Source organism: Hemicordylus capensis, chromosome 1 (assembly GCF_027244095.1).
Source record: "Hemicordylus capensis ecotype Gifberg chromosome 1, rHemCap1.1.pri, whole genome shotgun sequence".
Classification (NCBI taxonomy): domain Eukaryota; kingdom Metazoa; phylum Chordata; class Lepidosauria; order Squamata; family Cordylidae; genus Hemicordylus; species Hemicordylus capensis.
In genome coordinates this window covers 303,776,754-303,792,233 of record NC_069657.1, presented here as the reverse complement: position 1 = coordinate 303,792,233, position 15,480 = coordinate 303,776,754, and the positions used below count along the sequence as shown (strand labels likewise).

The window sequence follows — 15,480 nt, the reverse complement described above, 5'->3', positions numbered from 1 at the left end:
TTCAGTAACATCTGGAGTATCTCGGTGTGGGAGCCCCTGATCTTAGTGCATTTTGGAAGATAACTTTCAGAGGACAAATCTGTATATTTTTCCACCTGTTTCAGAGCCTTTGTTCCACTGGATATTCCCAACAAGAAAAATTCAACAGAGTGGGAAAAAGTGAAGCTTCTGTTTGAAGAACTTGGAAGTAGTCGTAAGAGATTCTGTGTTGTTTCCATAAAGTTTGTGTGATGAATCCAAGCAGCAAATAGTTCAGTATTTTCTTATTCTAAAAGCATACTCCAATATACTGGAGCAATATGTGTTGGTTCCCTCTCCACCCCCCCGCCCGTTTTCCACTGTAGGTGACAAAGAACTGGAGAAAGGTATGGGTGGCGGAAAGAGAACAGAGACTGCTCTCACCTTTCAGGAGAGGCCTTGGTGGAGGGTATGGAAATATTGAGTTAGCTCTTCTAAAACTATGGAGCAAATTGTAGTTAGGGACACTGTTTCCTCTAAGGCAGGGATCCTCAACGTTGGGCCCCCAGATGTTCTTGGACTTCAGCTCCCATAATCCCCAGGCCCAGTGGCCTTTGGCTGGGGATTATGGGAGTTGAAATCCAAGAACATCTGGGTGCCCAACATTGAGGATCCCTGCTCTAAGGCATGTGTGTGTGAGCACACTCACGTTTTTGGATGTCCACTCAGTTCATTTTCGATCCCGCTCAGGTTGAATCAGGAAGGCCTCACTCTGAATGTAGGTGTGCACACTGCCTTGATACTGCCGCCCAGAACAAAACTCATTCCACACAGAGATGAAAAAAATTAGAGGGACCACGGTTTAGGGGTGTGTACAAGCTGTGGTTCAAACCATGGTTCAAGCACTTTTAGGTAAATTGGGCCGGGAACTTCAAGACAAAGGAGAGCAGGTCTTTACCCATGCAGCTTCTTGCTGGGCAGCGCTTATCCCAAAAAACCCAGCATGGTGCCAGCATGCACCTAGTGTCCATGCAGGCACTATTTGCATGGTCAGCAACACCGTGCAAATGGTGGCCATGCATGCATGGATGCCATGTGTGTGCTGGTGCTGTGCGGGGAGAGCCAGTGTGTTGTAGTGGTTAGAGTGCTGGACTAGGACCAGGGAGACCAGAGTTCAAATCCCCATTCAGCCATGAAACTAGCTGGGTGACTCTGGGCCAGTCACTTCTCTCTCAGCCTAACCTACTTTACGGGGTTGTTGTGAAAGAGAAACTCAAGTATGTAGTACATCGCTCTGGGCTCCTTGGAGGAAGAGCGAGATATAAATGTATAATAATAATCATCAATTGGTGGGACCATAAAATTGAAAAAGTTGAAGAAAATGAAGATGTAAAAATATTATGGGACTTCCGACTACAAACAGACAAACATCTGCCACACAATACACCAGATATCACTGTAGTCGTGAAGAAAGAAAAACAAGTTAAAATAATCGACATAGCAATACCAGGGGATAGCAGAATAGAAGAAAAAGAAATAGAAAAAAATCACCAAATACAAAGATCTACAAATTGAAATGGAAAGGCTGTGGCAGAAGAAGACCAAAATAATCCCAATGGAAATTGGCGCCTTGGGTGCAGTTCCAAAAGACCTTGAAGAGCACCTCAACACCATAGGGGCCACAGAAATCACCATCAGCCAATTACAAAAAGCAGCTTTACTGGGAACAGCCTATATTCTGCGACGATATCTATAACAGCAACAACATTGACAAAATTCAGCCATCCCAGGTCCTTGGGAAGGTCTCGATGTCTGAATAAAACAAACCAGTCAATAACACCTGTCTGACTGTGTAAACAAGAAATAATAATAATAATAATGGGATGTGCACTGCCCCAGCAGGAAGCTGCACTAAGCTCAGGAGTTCCCAACCTGAAGTACTCCAGGTACAACTCCCATCATCACCAGCCATTGGTGAATGCTTTCCTTGTCAGTAATAAGTAGTCACTACCAACCTAAATATATCTGGGATGGAAAGCAGTGGGTGGGAAAGCCTTCCAGACAGATGAAAGGGCCGCCCTTTCATGAGGCACGGCAAGACAGTCTTCTCAGGCCGTGGATTGCTAAGTTATTGCGATGTATGCTGCCCCAGCAGGAAGCTGCATGGGGTGGCAGAGAGCAGGTGAGGAACCATGGTTTGAACCACAGTTTGTGCACACCCCTGAATGTAGTTTGGAGAAATAGATGTGATAGGGAAAGGGGACAAAAGTAGGAGAACAAAGGGATGAGTGTCTTTCATGTTATCTTTCTGACTGATTACTTTAGAGGTAGGTGTCAAAATGAGTTGGATACGTGTGTTCTCCAAAAAGCAGTCCAAATCTGTTGGAGTAATATAGGTAACAGATCATCTCTGTGTGTGTATTTATTTCTCTAAAGCGTACCTGTTGCTAATCCCATATGTGGCAGCTCTTGCGAGAGTTCATGAGCGAGCTGTTGGCTGGGGGAGAGGAAGGCGGCAGCGAACAGGCTTGCAGGCGAAGTGGGAAAGGGGAGGGGGGAGAAAGTGGCGGCCGGCAGGTGGGGGAAGAAAACAGCAGCGAGAGGGTGGGGGGAGAACTAGAGTTGCAGATGCTCCGCACCTGGCCCAGCTAGTTCTGTATAAAACATCTGAGCACCTCTGAACTTTGTTAGGAGCTAATCTTCTAAGCCATAGTAGTACTGTTTTAGATTTAGATCATCTAGATGTATGAAACATCAAATGTTGGTTGTAATCTGATCACCTGGCGCCAAAAACCTGTTAAGAGAAACTGGTGCTGAGTTTGAGTAAAACTTTTTAGTTCATGATTGAGTACTCTTCTGTTTGGCTTACTCAAGCTGGTATTACACAATGGTAAAAGCATGTAAATTGTATATAGCACTTCAGTGTCTAAGATAATTGATGTGTAGCTGTTCCTGTTTTTCTCCATCGTCTGAATCTTCTGCAGTTGGCATGCTTTGTGGCTTATAATAATTTAAGATGCTTATACTCAAGTGTTTCTCTTCCCGAAGCAGACATCAAACAAAGTTATAAACTTGTCACATGAATATAGTGTTAAAAGTAATTTTCAGCAACATTTCTTTTGTTTTACAGATGGTTTGGCTGCCCTATCCTTTTCTATAAGTTCCTTGACTCTTATTGGAATGATGGCTGCTATTACTTACACAGTAAGGGCCCCAGCCTTTTGTCCTCTCTCCTCCATTTAATGGGGAGGGTGTATTTTAAAATTTGAGCAATTTTGTAATCTTACCACAGACCTTTATTCATGCTAAATGTTCTCAGTGGTTTTAAAAGGAATTGTGACTCAATCATGTTTTAGATAGATGTGTTTGAGCTATAACTTAGCCCTCCAACTTTGCTTAGTGCAGTAACCTTGGGTGTTGGAACACTATGCTTTAGTCTTTACGGTAATAGAAGAGATCTAGTATCTGGTATTCTCTCTCACTCACTCACTGACTCATATATTTCTATACCACTGCCTGATATGTGCAACTCTAGGCAGTGTATTCTTTGTTAGTGCAAAAAGCTTTTCTCTTTCTCCTCCTTCCACCACCACCATCACCACCAGTATATATTAGAACTTCATGATCAGCCTTATTTTAATAGGAAATGTAACAAATTCTTGCTCTTGAAATTTCAGAGTTCTGAAAACCTTTGTTGGTTGTCTTGGAGTGCTAGTAAACAATTGCATTTTCTCAAAAGTTAGTATCCTGGCAGAGTAGAGTTTTAAAATTCTGCCGATGCAATGTGTCTTTCTGACTCAACCCTATAGTCAGCAGAAGTTTGATGCCATCTCTAAGTCAATGTGTCAGAGCTGAGGGTCTGAAGTGGGATTACTGTTATAGATCTTTGTATCCTGACTATTGAACTTCTCAGCATCTTGCCCTCTTCTGATTAAAAGCCTTCCCTTTAGGAAGCCCTGTCTCATTAAAGTAATCTTTTAATTCTTATATAAACAGTTTATAGCGATTACTGTTCCTTCAGCAACCAAAGAAGAAATCAGACCACTTTAGACTAGTCTAAGTGGCCCCCAGCCTGTTTTCCTTTGAGTTGCCCTTTAAACGAAAATAGACAGTAAGTGATTATAGTGCATCTGATCTGCATTATAGAAATGAAAATATGGGATTACCTTACAGGGCTGTGTTAAGGACTGCTGGTAAAATGATGGAATGACCTCTTCCTCCCCACCCCCCCACCCTGAAACATGCTAGGGTGTCTTTCTTGATGTTTTCACTGGTTGAACAAGTGGGGAAGACCCATATAATTGGCCCTGGCCGTATGGTGGTTTAATTCTCTTTCCCTCTCTTGCCCCAGTGGCATGGTTATGCACTGTTGGGGAGTATGCATGAAGGGTGTTAGGAGTGCTGACTAATCCAGTGCCATGTAGATGTGCATTTCTTCAGTGGAGGTGGTCATGTGTGCTTATACATTTTCTGGTTCTTTTAATGTCCCTTATGGAACAGACACATGATCCTTCCCCTTTCTTGAGGGTTCCCTACCTTCAGTGCTGACAGAAAAGTGTGTACATTGCTGTCCAAAATACCTCTTCCTGTGTGTATGGGGCCAAATATTCCAAGAGCCTTTCTTAAAGCTTTTGCTCATGGATTCTCTCTATTGAAACTCCTGAAAACCCAACTAACTATTCAGTTGAGCAAATCTGTACTTGAGCTCATGGAATCTGTAGATGCTGAAAACCTGCTTCTCATACGCTTAGTTTGCTGCATTGTTCATTTCAGTTTTTAACAAAATAGTTGTCAGGGAGCAGCTGCTATGTATGTCCTTGATCTTCTTATACAACTAAATTAGTTCTGATTTTGTTAGTTTGTGAATGAATAGATCTAAACTGTGGAACATATTTTCCTTCAATTTGAGGTAGGGAAATAAGAATAAACTTAAAGAAATGATCCTCTCAATCTGTGACCTTGATTTAATCTGACAACTGACTGTAAACATGGAGCCTAACATTAAATGATGAATTAGGATTGGAATAGCTTGTTAGACGCTGTTTCACAGATGATGTAGTTTGCTTCTCAAGTTTCATTAATATATCCTGCATTTAAACGATTTTATATAGCCTTGGGTATTAATAGAAAAGCTGTCATTGCTCAATGTAGCTATCTGAAGTCAAGGTAAAATAGTATAGTGCTCAGTATGGCAGTCAAATGAGTGATCTTTTTTTGTTTTGTTTTAGTATGTCCTTCAAGGATTAGAATAACTGGCTGCATAATTTCCACTAAACTTAAGTTATTGATACTCTTCTCTCTCTGTATCAAGGTGGATAAAAATCAGTGGCTTTCAAAAATAATAATAATCTTGATTTTAAAATTGGATTTTTAAAATAATGTAAATAGACTAAATTTCCAGTTCTTGTGTTAAAATTTAAATTGCATCACAAACATGCTACACCAGCACTTACTGTTATCTAAAATAGTTACCTAAAAAATGGCACTCCCTCTCGCACACATTGAGTTACCGTTTGATCAAACTTGGATATTCATTTCAGTTTCAGCTCATGAAAATGTCTCTAGTCTGCCCAGAAACCACCAGCTCTTGTGTTTGGAAATTTCTGGGCTTTTGCTTTCTGTTTCAAAGCAGACTAAAGTCACATGTGCAAAGTCACAGACTGGATAGTAGGGTGGTTGTGTTGTGTCACAGCTAGGCCAAAGCCGAGGAATTCTCTGTCTTGTATTAGCAAGAAAGAAACCCAATATAAGAGAGGAAGCGGAGTAGAAAAATTGTAGTGGGGGAGGGAAGGCGTTATTCAGTACAGAGTTTCCTATATTGCCTCACATCTGGCTACCAAAAAACTGTCCTAGCTTCTGAGCATAAGAGTCAACCTATTTGGGAATATTTTGAAGAAATGCCTTCTCTGGGTAAAAAGTAAAATGTGTCAAATTCAGCAAAGAGATGCGAGGCATTTGACACAGGTAAAGCATAAACCAGGTATTACCGTATTTTTCGGACCATAAGACGCACTTCCCCCCCCCTCAAAAGTGGGGGGGAAATGAGGGTGCATCTTATGGTCCGAATGCTGTCCCCCGCCACCACCCCACCTGGATTAGGGGCCGAATCGGCCCAAGCTACGGTAACTGCCGCCGCGGCCGCCCCTGCCCGCCCTCCCAGCTGCCCAGTCCTAACCTTCTAAACCCGATCAGGGACCCATACCGGTAACTGGAGAAGGAGAGAGGAGCTCGCAAGCAGAGCTCCTCTCTCTCCAAAGCCTCGGCCCGAACTGGCGCTTTGGCCGCAAAGACGTCCTTTGCGGCCAAAGCGCCAGTTCGGGCCGAGGCTTTGGAGAGAGAGAGGAGCTCTGCTTGCGAGCTCCTCTCTCCTTCTCCAGTTACCGGTATGGGTCCCTGATCGGGCTTAGAAGGTTAGGACTGGGCAGCTGGGAGGGCGGGCAGCGGCGGCAGTTACCGTAGCTTGGGCCGATTCGGCCCCTAATCCGGGCGGACGGGCGGCAGCGGGGGCGGCCATGGCGGCAGTTAGCTTGGGCCGATTTGGCCCCTAATCAGGTGGGGGGTGGCGGCGGGGGACAGCATTCGGACCATAAGACTGGGTGCGTCTTATGGTCCGGTGCGTCTTATGGTCTGAAAAATACGGTATATATTTCTTGAGTTAATAAAAGTCAAGTTATCTAAATATGACATGAAGTATATCCTTCTAGATGTTGTAAATGCTCTACTGTGCTGTAAATTAACATATTTTAGTAATCAGATTTGCCCTGTTTAGAAATGTGAAGTATCTGTGAGAAACTTGATTTAAATTGAGTTTTTCTCTGATAGATTTAAATCAATCCATCCTGCTCTATATGCAGATGTCAGTATATATTATATGTTCTGATGCAGACAAAAAATTGTTGGATTGCATTTAAGGATATCTGTTGCAATTTTAGTGACTCTTGCTAATCTACATTGCTTGGTCCATAAAGAAATGTCCAGTATCTTGCATTAAAAGTATTCTACAAACCCCAACTGTGTGTTTAAAATAACTGGCAAAGTACAGAATTATTCAATTAGAGGAAAGACCTACTGGTAGTCCAGAGATGTTGAAACATTTTGGAAGAAATATGCAATTGTATAATTGTCCTTGTAGCAAACAAAACTCTGGGAGTACAGGTGCCTCTTGTATAGTTCTGGGGAAATACCCTCATTCCTAACAGGGTTGCTCTGAACAGATACTTCTCCTTGGAGGGTTGCTAAAATGAAATAGACAGGCATCAACATGATGATTTTACTGTTAAGTGAATCTCCTGTCTTCTAAGTGAAGAATAATACTGTCTGCAAAACTTCTGTGAAGTACACCTGCTGCTTAAACCAGATTCCTTGGTCTCCAGCCTCCTTGACAATTGTATTTTTAATAGAGACTCTCTAGATCAGGCCTGCACAACTTAGGCCTCCCAGCTGTTTTTGGGCTACAACTCCCATAATCCCCAACCAGAGTGGGCAATAGCCAGGGATTGTGGGGGTTGTAGTCCAACATCTGCAGGAGGGCCAAAGTTGAGCAGCCTTGCTCTAGATCTGTATTTAAATGCTAGGTAGGTTTTCTACCCATTCTTTCTAGTTCATTGTTTTTCTGCCTAAGTGGCCTTTTATTAATTTATTGCATTTATATCCCGCTTTTCCTTTGAGGAGCCCAGAGCATGAAGGTTATGTTTGTTCTCAAAGTAACCCTGTGAGGTAGGTTAGGCTGAGAGAGAAGTGAGATAATGTAAAGGAGATATTAGCAGGATACTTTACATGGTTAAGCAATATGTTTTTGTCCAGTATGTAGTATTTCTAGTGATATTGTGCTAGCAGTTATGTGCAAATAGATTTGTTTCAGTTCCTTTGCTTAAGGAATCTGATTTAATACATATTAAGAAAATCTCCTTGGTTAAGATTCAATGGCCAACCATCAATATCTGTATGAATACAGCGACGTTCTAAATGGCAATATGTTTATCATTCTGATTAATGCATTTCAAAATAAGACAGGAAGATTTAGGAAACGTCATGTGGTAGATAAATTGGACAACTATTGGGATGTGTGGGCTCTAAGTCCTTCACAAAGAAATATGGCAGAGATTAAAAAATATTGAAGACCTGGGGGCGGGGAAATGGAAAAATTAAGGGGTAAAGCCCCACCCAGGCCAAGCAATGGGAAAGAGATTCCTTTTCTAAATGGCTAACTAGAGGAAAATATCCAAGATTGTTTCTAAATAGAAACTGTCAACACATTTAAACTGACACAACTCACACTGATGGCAACTTAATATGGATTTTATTCAACACTTTACCCTTCTGTGTATTATGTTAATTTCACTAGAGGGCAGGAGTAGTCAACAAATGTATTGCATCTTAAAAGCCTTTTGTATTAGGCTCAGTACTGCTTTTTCAAAAGTCTAAAATTGCATGTTATGTATTCTCAAAATTAACAAATGATCTGCATCCATTTAAAATGCAACAGTTATAGCTAAGTAATTGCATTTGAAGTTATAGGTTTAATTAACAAGTATTGCTTTCAATGACTACCACACATTTGGAAAATAGCACTGTTTGTAGCTATTGGTGCTTAAGCATATTTACAAGAAAACAAAGTGTAAACATTAAAATTTGGCACCTTGAATCAATAAGTGGTGGCTGCCAACAGACCAAATGTTATTTCTTGCACTTTAAATGTGAGGTTTTCGAGGTTGAAGATGGGCATCTGTGAGGAACAGGTTAGATAAAGTTGAGCTGCTTCTGTAGGGTGTCATCTTTTCCTTCAACCAGCCCCAAAGTCTACCTGAAGCTCTTTCTTGCACCTTGGAAGGAAAAACCTGGAACCTTAACTGTTGCATGTGTTAGGAGAGGGAATAGACTTCAGCACATCTGCACCTTGGTAATTGATTTATTGTAAGCTGCTTTGGGGAGTAAGTAACCTTGGCTGAACAGTGGGGAGAGACCCAGCAACACTGGAGATCCTTGATGAGAAAATTAATAATGGGATTCAAGCATCCCTGAAAGCCAGCTTGTCTACGATTGCTAATTTCTCTGCATTGCATAGTTCTTGAGTATGGACAGTTCACATAGATGAGACTCAACAGGGTTGACCATTAGGGGTGTGCGCCGGACCGCGGACCTGCAGTTCGGCACTGGGGTGGGGGGGTCCATTAATGGCGGGGGGGGCTTTACTCACCCCTCCCGCGCTTTGCTGCTTTGGCGCCATAATTCGTTTAAAAATGTGCCGCAGAATCACTCTCCGTCCGCTCGCCGCTCCGGGGCTCCTTCTTGTCTTCAAAATCGGGCGGCAGGATACTTCCCTGCCGCCCCCGAAGCCCCTTCAAGCCATTTTAGCTCTTTAAATCTCGCCCCGGACCGAGTCCTATAGCGCTCGGGCGGGCGGCGGGGAGACGTCCGTCCGCCCACCCGCCCCCTTCCCTGCCTTTTGCGAAGTGCAGGGAGCCTTCTGCACGCGCGTGCGCAGAAGGCTCCCTGCTTCTGCGCACACGCACGCAGAAGGCTCCCTGCATTTCGCAGAAGGCAGGGAAGGGGGCGGGCGGACGGACGTCTCCCCGCCGCCCGCCCGAGCGCTATAGGACTCGGTCCGGGGCAAGATTTAAAGAGCTAAAATGGCTTGAGGGGGCTTCGGGGGCGGCAGGGAAGTATCCTGCCGCCCGATTTTGAAGACAAGAAGGAGCCCCGGAGCGGCGAGCGGGCAGAGAGCGATTCTGTGGCGCATTTTTTAAACGAATTATGGCGCCAAAGCAGCAAAGCGCGGGAGGGGTGAGTAAAGCCCCCCCTCCCTTAATGGAACCCCCCACCCTAACCCTCCCGAACCAAAACCACCCCTTGTCCGGACCGGTTCAGAGGCCAGTAGAATGGTCTCCGAACTGGTCCGTGCACACTACTATTGACCATTGCCCCATGTGAATACAGTATGTGCTCCAGAATGTGCACACAGTCCCACTGGAAACTTGCATTTCAAAAACTGTTTGTATGGAATGCTGTTCAAAGAAAACAAGCAGAGTTTTTTTCAGTTTAACCTTGGATGGTTCAAAAGAAGTTATTTGGATGGTGACCTTAAACTCTTTCTTTGTTATGTATTTAACACACTTTAATATTGCTCCATACACCTGGGCAGTTCACAATCTAATAACACAACAATTAAAACATTAACACAAAACAGTTCAAAATACAGATTAAAAACTTTAAATCTATAAACTAAAAAAAAGCCTGACTGAACAGGTATGTTTTCAGGTCCTTAAAAACCTCGATAGAAGGGGAGGCTCTAATTTAGTTGGGACGTGTGTTCCAAAGTCCTGGGGCAACCCTAGAAAAGGCCTGGTTTCAGGTCACCACCAACCGAGCTAGTGGCAACCATAACCGGACCTCCCCAGATGATCTTAATAGGCAGTAGGGTTTATGAAGAAGAAGGCGTTCTCTTAAATACCTTGAACCCAAACCAATACATTAGTCTTCAGGCTTGTGAATTGTGTCAAGGATTGATGGAAGAAATGCCTTAGTAATTGTCTTGATGGTGTAGAAATTCATATTATTCAGTTGCTGGTATAGTATATATTTATGTGGGCATACAGCATATATTCCACCCACAATAAAAATTAAAAGTGAACTGCCAAAGAAACTAAGTCCTAGGAACAAAATAATATTCAGTGCTTTCCTTAGCTGGGAGAAACCACATCTGTCCATTGCAGAGAAGGCATTTCTGTCTGAAGGTGAAGATAATGGCTTGACTGATACATTTATTCTCTCCCCCGACCTTGGCAGAAATGTTGATGCAGGAAGGGGGCTGGGGGAGGAAATGGACTATGCTGGATTGATCAGTGGCAGCAAAAATCATATCGTGAAGAGACAAAAACAACATTGCCAAGATTTGGTGTGTTACCCTTTCCCCAAATGGGTTTTCTTCGCTCCTTGAATACTCACTAGATGTGTGTGCTTCCTTCATGAAAGGAAGGTCTCAGTTTCTTGGGAGCCAGCAAACCGAGAAGGGTACACTGCACCTCTATTCTAATAATCCAGTGTAGTTTAAAAAAAAAAAACTTGCATCCTGTTTCATCGTGTACCTGTTTCAGTGTCCTCTTAATCTGGTCAGGGTGTGTGTGTATGAGAGAGAAACTCTTTCATTTATGTAACTGGAAATGCATTGTTTATACCCTACCTTTCTGTTAAAATAAAATCCATGACATTATTTTACAAAAAGGTTTTTTTAAGCAAGAAGAAATGGCAGCTAATCAAATTAAAACAATTCTGTCTACCAGTTAGTTGCTTACAGTTGGTTGTCTTTTAGACCATCTCCCAAATCCCAAATGTCTTTTAGACCATCTCCCAGCTCTTCTCATCTCCTCCCTGCTTTCATTGCCATCAGGGCTTTTAATTGTTTCTGATGTTCTGTTCCTGTAAGAGGGCTTTGTTTATGCACAGTTCTTGTGGGGAGAGTTTTTGTCTGTCCTTGTAGTGCATTTTTACAAAGCATTAGCATTAATATTCTGCATACTTTGGTGGTCCCATGAAAATGCAGAAACATCTATTGTGGGTGGCTCAGTTTCACAGTTACATAGGGCCACCATGTGTGCAGAGAGAACAAAAGTGTGACCTAAAGCCATCCAGTAAGCTTCATATGACTGAACAGAAGATTGCTAAAACAAATGCTTGGTTTGGATTCAAGGTACTGATGAATGTTTTGACTCTAGGTGGTGGCTTTGGATCAAACTGATAGGTTCAATTAATGTATTGTTACCTTTCCCCTAGGCTTATGGCATGTCTGCATTGCCTCTGAATCTAATAAAAGGAACGAGAAACGCTAGTTATGAACGCTTGGAAAATACTGAAGATATTGAAGAGGTTGAACAAAATATACAAAGGATTAAATCAAAGGTTTGTTTTTGTAAAATATTACTCACTGGCCCAGTTCAGACATAATGGCAAACCGTGGGTAGGTGTACCTGCAATTAAGAGCTGTAGCTATTAATCGTGCCACAGCACATCCAGTAATTGCAGTTTTTTTGCCTCTTCCTTGTCCTCCCAGGCTCAATCCCAGCATTCGCTGCACTGCTTGCATTGCCAGACTGTGAGCACGGCATCAGTGCATCACTCACCCAGCAACCATTGGCTACGATGTGAGTGGGGCTGTGCACATCGTGCTTGGATGCACTCATATCTTAGCATCCGGCGGCCGTCTTCAGCATGGCAAAGACAAATTAACACTTTCCTTGCAATTATCACATGGCTCCACTTCAAGGCTAAAACTGATCTCCCCCCCCCCATGAAGCTGGAAACAGGGTCTGAAGCCTGCCCAACCCCCAGAAAGTGATTTAAAAATAAAACCCAGATAAATATAAAGAGAGCTTCACATGCCTTCATTCTGGTAAGGGTGGTGGGATCCATTCTCCCACACCACACCACTTTCAACCAACTCTTATGTGCTCTTATGCCCATTTCTGCTTCTGTGCAATTAAATGAGGAAACTCGTGGGATGTGGCATGCTTGTAGCCAGGCAGTGAAAGGAGGGGTGAGGTGATGAGTTGCTAGGCAGCCAATGGATGCATGGTTTCAGCAAACTAACCAACTTGAAACGGAGTCCAAATCAAGGCTTGATGTCACTAATGGAACCTCGGTTGGGAAGAAATCCCACACTCATTCTCAAGTCTGGGAGCCGGCAAAGGGGGTGGGACTGGCTGTGCTGACTTCCTCTAACCGTGGAAAGATAGCACAAACCAGCCAATGGATGGAGCTTCCTCCCTTATCTCATGGTATCCCATGGTAACAAATCTCCTTGGGGATGAACGTAACAGAGGAAGGAATGGAACCTCAGTTGGATGAGTGGAACTCAGTACAAACTGGGAATTCATTCCTAGGTTTGGAGCCAATATAAACCGCCCTGAGCCATTTTTGGAAGGGCAGTAAATAAATATTGGAACAACGGTTGGTTCTGGGAACTGCAGTTCCAATCATTTGGATGACACAGGCTGAACCGGAGGCGCGTTTGCCTCCGGTTTGGCATTATGTCCAAAGGGGGCCATGGCAACAAATGCTGGCCTTAGATACGTTTAACCACAATTTGGCATTGTGTCTGAATTGGGCCTAAGTTTGTTTAGTTCTCTGGCTTACCAACCTTATGATCTGGATCGTGATCCGTTGTAGTCATAAGGAATGGTTGTGGTCAAAAGGAATGGGTTCTGCGCCTGCGCAGTGACCTCACGGGCTGATTGATTAGCTCCTCGTGATGCCCCCTCCCGCCTGCATGTGCTGTGCTGAACTCCTAAAAGAGGCGGTTGGGGCGTCCAGTTTCCAGTTTCTCTTTGACTGCCTTAGCGTTCAAACCTCCTTGCTGAAGCTCCTCGGAATTTGATAAAACGTATTTCTGACTCTGATTTGGCTTATGGACTTGACTTTGTATTGACGGATATTTTACGGACTTGACTTGGATTGGCAAGCGGACAGTTTTTTATTATCAGGCAAGTTCTGAACAAAAGATAGTTTATCTGGCAATGGACCCTCAGAAAGGCTAACGGACTGGTTTTGAGTAATGGACTCATATTGACGAGAGATCATTGTTTCAGACTATGGAAGTTAAAAAGACATTTAAGCAGTGTGTAAAATGCCGCGCAAAACTTCCCTCAACAGATCATCACGAAGCTTGTCTAATGTGCCTGGGAGAAGAGCACAACTCTTCAATGTGTAAAGTTTGTTGCTCTTTCTCCAAACAAACAAGAAAAAAAACAGGGCTATCAGGCTTTGGGTGGCACTGTACAATGAAGCGCTACGCCCTCCAACTCCACGCCCTGATGCCTCAACGTCGATGTTGACAGCGAAGTCAACATCGTGCCCCTCAACGTTGAGGATTTCCAAAGAGGCACAATCTGTGATCCGCGGAACTGTCCATCAGCAGTCTAAACCATGTTGATGGACACGGTGAAGCCGGGAGATGGCGATTTCAAAAAGCCTAAGGATGTTTCCAAGAAACATCAAAAGCTTAAAGAATGTGGGCGCCGTGAAAAAATGACATCTGGGAATTCTGAGGTGAAGAAACATCACACCCCTTCCCCGACAATGGCGCAGACTTTTGAGGGCGACTCGGATGAGTCCACTTCTTTACATGCGATACAGACCTCAACATCGAAACAAACCTCAACATCTATGTCGACACTGGAAGTGAAACAAGTCGCTCCATTGGCGTCGGAAAGGCTAATTCACTTGCTGTCTCCAGCACGGACCCCAAACCAGTCTCCTTCAACACCGAGAACACCGGGGCTGTTGGCACAGGACGGAGATCAGTATACTGACCTTAGAGACCTGATGGACTCGGCATCAAGTACACCTCCGGGAACTACTTTCCATGGTTTCTTGAGTACCAGACTGGATTTTGACAAGGATGAGAATGAGCCGCAGCTTCCACCAAAAACACCTTCTTGCTCTCCACTGCATGTATTCCTGTGTTCTCCGACATCGATGGTTCCTTCAACGCCGTTACCTATGACGTCGACGCTGTTGCCTACGACAATTCCCTTGATGTCAGCTTCAGCAGCGATGCAGCACGTATCACATCCTTCGACATCGGGAATGCCCTCGGCATCGACACATCTCTCAACATAGACATTGGTATGTCCATCAGTGTCGAATCCAATACAAGAATTGTGCTTACCACAGAGGCAACCAGAGCATACTGTGGTTTTCGCAACACACTACCTGATGATTATGCTGAATACTTGAGATGCAAAGCTATGCAGATACCTGATCAGACACAGTGACAGGGCAGTTATCTTCCACAACCAGTGCAGGTCTTGGAACCAATGGAGATATTGGAACAGCCTTCTAGTCAACCACTGGCAGCAACACCCCTACTAGCAGCACCACCCCAGGCTACACCATCCCAACTGGCAGCACCACCCCAACCTTTGGTAGCACCACTGCATTTACAGTCTCCAGAGAAATCAGGGGGCAAGAGGAAGAGGAAATCGATCCCTCCACCCTCGGAAGCCCCGTCTTCCCCAGGGGACTGCAACATGGAGGGGATATCTTCTGCGGATTCTGATTCTGACGACCTCAGCAGGAGGTCCGATCCACCATTGAATGTGCCACCTAGACTTTCTACTTCTCCTACAGAGGAGTTGAAGTTGTATCATACCCTTATACGAGACATTGCAGAGGCCTTGGAGATGGAATTGAAATCCCCTGGTAATGAAGTTGTGGACCCAGTATACAACATGATGGGCAAGTTAAGGTCATCCCACCCAGTGGCCCTCACCATGATCCAGCAATTACTAAAGCAGCAAAAACAGCATGGGAATCATTGCACGTGACAGTACCTACGTTGAAACGTTTAGAGAACTTACACAGGATATGCGAAGAAGAGAATATACCTGTTGCGTCATCCAGCTCCCAATTCCATTATTGTGGACTGCGCGTCAACCTCCCGAGGAGGTCACTGCCATACAACTCCAGGAGATAAGGAGGGACGTAAAATTGATGTGATGGGAAGGAAAATATATTCCACAGCTAGCC

At 43.9% G+C, this 15,480-nt stretch overlaps 1 protein-coding gene across 3 annotated transcripts in view; it reads left to right on the top strand.

Annotated features, from left to right (window-relative positions):
• Positions 1–15,480, top strand: part of LMBRD1 (LMBR1 domain containing 1) — a 100,946-nt gene that overhangs the window by 41,798 nt on the left and 43,668 nt on the right. For all 3 annotated transcript variants that reach the window (XM_053286735.1, XM_053286734.1, XM_053286736.1), the window contains exons 6-8: positions 105–193; positions 3,089–3,162; positions 11,728–11,853. In XM_053286735.1, the coding sequence (XP_053142710.1) occupies positions 105–193; positions 3,089–3,162; positions 11,728–11,853 (289 nt within the window). The remainder of the gene's footprint in view (positions 1–104; positions 194–3,088; positions 3,163–11,727; positions 11,854–15,480) is intronic.